General features: G+C 40.7%; 1 protein-coding gene across 1 annotated transcript; it reads left to right on the forward strand.

The window, feature by feature from the left end:
- The first annotated feature begins 2,056 nt into the window (after positions 1-2,056).
- LOC119264996 (zinc finger BED domain-containing protein 4-like) lies at positions 2,057-3,337 on the forward strand. Its single transcript, XM_037544185.1, has 2 exons — positions 2,057-2,479; positions 2,730-3,337. Exons 1-2 carry the CDS (start codon positions 2,376-2,378, stop codon positions 3,223-3,225), a joined length of 600 nt encoding a protein of 199 aa, XP_037400082.1. The 5' UTR covers positions 2,057-2,375; the 3' UTR covers positions 3,226-3,337.
- The last annotated feature ends 4,586 nt before the right edge of the window (positions 3,338-7,923 follow it).

Consider the following 7,923-nt stretch of genomic DNA (forward strand, 5'->3'; position numbering starts at 1 on the left):
AATGTTCATATTTCAGCTCTTTAACGACCTCGTAATTTGGAGGGTCCGGCGGTGTTCTGGAGAAGGATGTTCACAGGACAAAACGTTTCGGGTTCTGAACCTTTTCATTTAACACAGCGTGCGATAGAGACGACTTCTCAAAAACCTTATTCATCCTGGCCACAGAGAAATGAGGCTGAGACCCGGAGTTCCTAATGTGGGCATAAGAGCGTGGCGCCCACTGCAGCACGACTACAGCGGCCTGTAGTTAAAGGGGGGGTTACAAATATTTTATTACGAAACGGCGAACATTTCCATCAAATTACAACCCTGCTGTTAATCAACCCTGGGTATCACTAGTTTAAATGTTCAATTATCAACTAAATTTATGTAACTGAGTAAATAAGAGGGTAAACACTTTTTCACACATGGCTAGTTTCTGATGGATAAAAGTCTTACTGCCAATAAATTAAATGACCATTTAAAAACTATATTATGTTTTTGTCTCTGTCTTATGTGAAATTTTGTTTTAATATCTGTGAAAAATGTGTAAAAACAGAAGAAATTAATGTGAATATTTTTTCACAGCACTGTATAAAGTTATGTTTGGTCATATTACTCATAAATGTCTGAACAGCATGCACGCCCAACAGCACTGTGACATAGATGTTAACATACACATTTGTTTTACAGGACTTTGTGCTCTTCCCTTCACACAAAGTCGTAAGTTGAATTTTTGTAAGTTTTGCTTACTAGACAGCAGGAGTGGACAGAGGACAGAAATTCCATGCTTAAACAAGAATATTGACAATATAGTGATTATTTACATGAGTACATGCATAGCTTGGCTAAATCCTTGGAAATAACATTTTCACACTTCCAGATTTGGCGGGTTCAGACGAATAGGGAAAAAGCAATGGCACCATTTATGAATGACATTTGTACTAGGGATGCACCGATCCAACATTAGGATTGGATATCGGTCCCGATATTAACAAAATTAGCTGGTTTGGGTATCGGATAATTAGGCCGATCCATGGGACCGATACTTTACTTTATTAAATTGGTTTGCAACGCGTGCTACGCCATACATCAGCAGCATGTGTGCAGCGTGTGGGTAGACTTGACTTACTAACAGGAACAACATGGAGCGAACCAAACAGTCAGCTGTGTGGAGGTAGTTCAAGCTTGCTACGCCATGTTCGACAGCGATGTGCAATATCTGCAAAACAAATGTCCCAAGGGGTGGTGGTAGTGCTGCAAAACACAATACAACAAACTTAATTAAGCACCTCCAAAAGTACCACGGTAAAGAGCACGCCGAGTTCCAGACATTACAGTTGAACAAACAAAAAGAAGCAGGAGACAATACGACGAAACAGTTAACTTTGGCGAACGCACTGCAAAGACATGAAACATTTCCATCTGACAGCATGAAAGCGACAAAAATAACAGAGAAAGTTCTGGAATTTATTGTTTTGGATACGCAACCCATGTCGGTGGTCGAAAATAAAGGTTTTTGCCGCCTGCAGGAACACCTAGTACCCAGATATAATTTACCATCACAAAAATATTTTCTGAGACCACTCTGCCAGAACTGTACAAGAAAGAGTGTGGCCACATATCAGAACGGTTAAAAGATGTCAAAGTAATGAGCTTCATGACAGATTATCTGGAGTTCAAACGTGTGCCCTATGACACTTTTAAGCCTAACTGTCCACTGGACACGAATATTACGCCTCACAGTGCGATGCTCCAAGCTAAAAACTTTCATGGATCACACACCAGCGACTCCATTTCAACTGCCATCATGCTTGATCAGTGGCGAATTCCTTTGAACAAAGTGCACGTCATTCTGAGGGACAATGCTAGCAACATGAAAAAGGCGATGGACATCATGGGAGTGCATAGCTTAGGCTGCTTTGCTTATACATTGCAGCTCGTAATTAACAAGGGACTATTGTCACAATGCAGTGTGAGTGATGCCATTGCAAGCAGCAGGCAGACTGTGGGACATTTTAAACATTCTGCACTCACATATTCACGACTACGTGATATCCAGCTCCAGATGCAAATCCAACCTAAACGCCTACAACAAGACATCAAGACAAGATGGAATAGCACCTACTTTATGATAGAGAGTCTTCTGGAACAGAAGCGAGTCCTTTGTGCTATTGTTGCTGACCATGACTTGCCCACGACACTGACTGCTAACCAGTGGGCCTTGCTTGAAAAAACTAACACTGTTCTAGCACCATTTAAAGAGCTAACCATTTAAAGAGCTAACCAGGAAAGTAAGCTCATCCACTTTCTCCATCGCTGATGTCATTCCAGCTGTCACCGTCCTCAAACGCATTCTGGCTAGGGAAGACGAGGCAGATACCGGCATTAAAACAATGAAAAAGACTCTGTTACAAGCTGTCAACAATCACCGCGGCACTGTGGAAGATGAACCTGTCTACGCTCTTGCCACCTTGCTGGAACCAAGATATAAAGACAGGTAAGATTCTAAACTTATTACATTATAGAATTTTTCTCTCTTTCAATGCAATAAGATGCCATGATGTGCATTAAAATTTGGTATTAGAAAATACAAAAGATTATATATCCTTTTTACACATTCTTTTTCATGTCTATATTATTTTGATCAGCCTTGTTTTATTGTTGCATCCAAGAATTTTGTGTCAGAATAAGGTGTGAATTTTAACCAGTGTTTTATATATTTAACTTGTGTTTTATCCCTGTGTCAGATATTTTACAAGTGCAGAGTCTGCAAAGTATGCAAAAGATGCACTAACAAAGGAACTTGAAGAATTCTTGAGGAGCAGCACAGCTGGAGCACTGGAGACTTCAGAGCCACCAGAAAAGTCCCCTCGGGTGGAAGCAGCAGCAGCCCCAGACAAGAGCAGCTTTATGAAAGGATCCGACCAAATTCTGGAGGAGTGTGAGGATCCTGGTACAGCAAGCAGCTCAAACCATGCTGTTGATCTGCATAGATTTTTTACTGAGAAAACGATCACTGCCTCAGACAGTCCATACCAGTACTGGAGAGTCAACAAAGATTGGTTACCTTGTCTTGCTGCCACTGCCATGAAATACCTCTGTGCCCCCTGCACTAGTGTAGAAAGTGAGAGATTGTTCAGCACAGTTTCCAACATTGTGGATGAGAAAAGAAACAGACTTACAGCAGAGACAGCAGAAATGCTTGTTTTCATGAGAAAGAACATGCCATTACTGCTTAAGTGAGCATTCAGCGTAACCACAGGCTGCGCGTGGTGTGAGACTGCACTAAATATTTACATGTTTACAATGATAACTGCTTGTATGTGTGACCAAGTTACTTATTTATTCTCAGGTTCAGCTGCTAGATTTTATTTTAAATTACTGTTTACACTAAATATTTTAAAATAAGATTGATTACTGTTTGTATGTTTGACAAAGTGAAGCTACTTATTTTCTGTTTTGGCTGATAGATTTCATTTATTTTAATATATTTTAAGAAGTTTGACTCCTTTTTTAGTTTGAATTTGAATGCTGTGTCAAGGTTCTGCATAATTTATTATTTTAGTTCCAATTTAGTACATTATCTATGTGTTAATTTGTTATATTTTGTTTTGCAAAGTTAGTAAAATAATGTTTAAATCTCTCCCACATGGTGAGGTATACGGTTAATTAATTCAACAATGGTATCGGATCGGTATCAACCGATATGCAAAGTTTATGTATCGATATGAGTATCGGAACTGAAAAAGTCTGATCCGTGCATCCCTAGTTATATTATCATAATACCACCCTTATTACAGAAATAAAATGTTTTCCATTATGTGACAATTATTATTCTGTTAAAAATCTGAAATTGTTAAAAATTCCAAAACTGTTATAAAGAGATATACAGCATTTTAGAATGAAACTCTTCATATATAAACACATACTCTCACACAAAAAATACATATATAGTTACTGAGTGATGCATTATATACCGAGTTACCCATTTTTAGAATAGTAACTGTATTTGTCATAATAGAGCCAGAGCTGTATAATGTAACATAAATCATTACCTTAACATACCACAGAGGGTTGTGTTAGAATTAGGGATAACTGTTTACACATGAGGCGGGTCCACTAACTCCTAACTCTAGCACCATTCCTGGTAAAAAAAAAAAAAGTACGAGACTGTTATAAATTACAACTTTTAAAATGATATAAAGCTGGAATTGAAATGGGACCATGTGTTCAAATGGTTCTTCAATACAATAACATTATTTTAAATCTCTCAAATTGCGTCTTGCTGCCTCCTGCTTATTAAATTGAACCTTGACTGATTTCATAAACTAAAACTTTATTATAGAAGAATAAAATGAAAAAGCCTGGAGACGAAACAAAATGAAAAAATCAAGTTTGCAGGCTCTGCCGAATTGCCAATATCATGAAATTGTTACACTCACTCATTTCATCTCCTAGTCACTAAACCAGCCATTGGGGTGTACTTTCTGTACTTCTGGTGCCGGTCCCATTCTGGTATAATTTTGAATGTGGTCAGTTCATATGCACCACAGGTTGGTTGTCAGTTAGAGGAGAAAGAAGAATTTTGGAGTAAGATGGATGAAGTGGTAGATGGTGTCCCTAGAGAGGAGAGATTAGTGATTGGTGCAGACTTCAATGGACATGTTGGTGAAGGGAACAGAGGGGATGAAGAGGTGCTGGGTATGTATGGTGTGAAAGACAAAAATGCGGAAGGTCAGATGGTTGTAGATTTTGCAAAGAGAATGGAAATGGCTGTAGTGAACACATATTTTCAGAAGAGGGAAGAACACAGGGTGACATACAAGAGTGGAGGGAGGTGCACACAGGTGGATTATATCCTTAGCAGGAGATGCCACCTAAAGGAGATTGGAGATTGTAAAGTGGTACCAGGTGAAAGTGTAGCAAGGCAGCATAGGGTGGTTGTCTGTAGAATGAGATTAGAAACAAAGAAGAGGAAGGGAGTGAAGACAGAGCCAAAGATTAGATGGTGGAAGCTGGAGGAGGAGGATGGTTGCAGGCAGTTCAGGGAAAAATTGCAACAGGCCCTTGGGGGCAGTGAGAAGCTACCTGAGGACTGGGAAACTACAGCTAAGGTGGTGAGAGAAACTGGCAAGAATGTGTTGGGTGTTTCGTCTGGTCAGAGGAAAGAAGACAAGGAAAGTTGGTGGTGGAATGAGGAAGTCCAGGAGAGTATTCAGAAGAAGAAGGCAGCTAAGAAAAAGTGGGATAACCAGAGAGATGAAGGAAGTAGGCAGGAGTACTGTGAAGCTAGTCGCATAGCAAAAAGAATGGTGGCAAATTCAAAGGCTCAGGCCTATGATGAGCTGTATGAGAGGCTGGACAGTAAAGAAGGAGTAAAGGACTTGTATCGCTTGGCTAAACAGAGAGATATAGCTGGAAAGGATGTACAGCAGGTTAGGCTGATAAAGCATAGAGAGGGAAATGTACTAGTGAGTGAACAGAGAGTGTTGAGTAGATGGAAGGAGTACTTTGAAGAACTAATGAATGAGGAAAACAAGAGAGGAGGACAATGGGGGGAGAGATAGTGGATGAGGAAGTGCAGAGAATTAGTAAGGTGGAAGTGAGGGCAGCTTTAAAAAGGATGAAGAATGGAAAGGCAGTTGGTCCAGATGACATACCTGTGGAGGTATGGAGATGTTTAGGAGAGAAGGCGATGGACTTTTTAACCAGGTTGTTTAACAAAATCCTGGAGAGTGAGAGGATGCCTGATGAGTGGAGAAGCAGTGTACTGGTCCCCATCTTTAAGAACAAGGGTGATGTGCAGAGCTGCAGTAACTACAGAGGTATAAAGTTGATGAGCCACACCATGAAGGTATGGGAAAGAGTTGTTGAAACAAGGCTAAGGTGAGAGGTTCAGATCAGTGAGCAGCAGTTTGGTTTCATGCCCAGAAAGAGTACCACAGATGCAATTTTTGTGTTTTGAGTGTTGGTAGAGAAGTACAGAGAAGGTCAGAAGGAGCTACATTGTGTCTTTGTGGATCTAGAGAAGGCATATGATAGAGTGCCAAGACAGGAACTGTGATACTGTATGAGGAAGTCAGGTGTAGCTGAAAAGTATGTTAGGGTGGTGCAGGATATGTATGAGGATAGTGAGACAGTGGTGAGGTGTGCAGTTGGAATGACAAATAGTTTCAAGGTGAAGGTAGAGTTACATCAGGGATCAGCTTTGAGCCCCTTCTTGTTTGCAATGGTGATGGACAGGTTGACAGATGAGGTCAGGCAGGAGGCTCCATGGACCATGATGTTTGCAGATGACACTGTAATCTGTGGTGAGGGTAGAGAGCAGGTGGAAGAGAATCTGGAGAGGTGGAGGTTTGCACTGGAGAGGAGAGGAATGAAGGTCAGTAGAGACAAGATGGAATACATGTGTGTGAATGAGAGGGAGGCAGGTGGAAAGGTGAAGATGCAAGGAGTAGAGGTCGTAAAGGTGGATGACTTCAAATATCTTGGGTCAACCATCCAGAGCAATTGACAGTGTAGAAAAGAGCTGAAGAGGTGAAATTAGAGGAGGCAGTGGATAGGGCAAGATGGAGGAAGATGATCCGCCGTGGTGACCCCTAAAAGGGAGCAGCCGAAAGAAGAAGAAGAAGAGGAAGAAGTCACTCAATACTCCAAAAATTGGGACTTTGATCAAAAGACCTCATTGACGGATTATCTGCAGAGCAATGGCAAGGCAGAATCAGCCGTGAAAACAGTAAAGAGGCTCAAAGCCAAAGGTATGAGACAGGCCCCCTATGTGGCATTGATGGACCACCGCAATACACCAACACAAGGGTTGCAAACAAGCCCAGCTCAGAGGCTAATCAGACGTTGCACAAGAACACTTTTACCCACAAAAATCGGCCTAATACAACCAGAAGTCAAAAATGTACCACAGGGACTGAAACAGAATCAGCAACACCAAAGAGCCTGCAACAATAGATTTGCCAGGGATCCGAACATGCTACAGCAGGGTGGCTGTGTGAAAATATAACCAGTTGAACCTCACACCATCTGGAGAAAGGGCAGGGTTGTGAAGCCCATTGATTCAAGGTCCTGCAAAGTTGAGTTAGACTTTGGTAGTGTTATTCGGAAAAATTGCAGACACCTAAAGTCAAGCGCAAACAGAGTTGGTGGTGCTCAATCACAGGCAGACTGTTGGAATCTCACCCACCTCATTCTGTCCCAGATAGTAACATAAACAGTGGTGACACTTTATCACCAAATACCACCAAGTTGTTGACATACGGATGGGTTCTGTCCTACTGTCTTCTTTTTCATGTACTTCAGAAAAGGGTATAAAAAGTTTACCAGTTTACCAGTACATATGCTGCATTGCTGTTCCAAACACTCAATGAAAACATTGGATACAAGAGATAATACTGTCCCCTGACTCCTTAACTAATGTCCTCCTTTAGCAGTTATGACCTAAAGCTAAACGCTTTCTCTGATCAGTTTCTCAAGTTTATCAAGTCCTCCGCGTACCTTCTCATAAGGCTTTTTTTTAATTTGATAGCCAAACTAGTGGGGCATCATTCTTGAGGTTAACTGAAAAAGCTTGCCTTAAGTGAAAGGGAGTGACACTTTACCGATGTCTTCTTAGGTGTTTTCTTCCTCCTTCTGAAGATTAGTAAACACTACTCTAAGGGAAAGACGGACTCCTAGCAGGTCAGTTTACCTCTCTTTCTTGCTTTTGTACTCTGCTAAACATGTAATTGTAGTCAGAATTAATAAACCCCACTTAATAAAATCTAAATAATCTAATCTTTCAGTGGGTTAAACTGCTTTTAAAAACACTACTACTACTACTACTACTACTACTACTACTTCAATAAAGAAATAAATAATTAAATAAAGAGGAGAAGAAGAAGAAAATCAGAAGTTTATATTCCCAGACATACTTCACTATTCAAAGCACAC

The sequence above is a fragment of the Pygocentrus nattereri genome, chromosome 2 (genome assembly GCF_015220715.1).
Source record: "Pygocentrus nattereri isolate fPygNat1 chromosome 2, fPygNat1.pri, whole genome shotgun sequence".
Taxonomy (NCBI): domain Eukaryota; kingdom Metazoa; phylum Chordata; class Actinopteri; order Characiformes; family Serrasalmidae; genus Pygocentrus; species Pygocentrus nattereri.

Bases quoted from the DNA above. Each gene is read 5' to 3' on its own strand.
- LOC119264996 (XM_037544185.1), top strand. From the start codon at position 2,376: ATGAAAAAGACTCTGTTACAAGCTGTCAACAATCACCGCGGCACTGTG. The intron at 2,480-2,729 runs GTAAGATTCTAA...TCCCTGTGTCAG, and splicing joins GAACCAAGATATAAAGACAG to ATATTTTACAAGTGCAGAGT.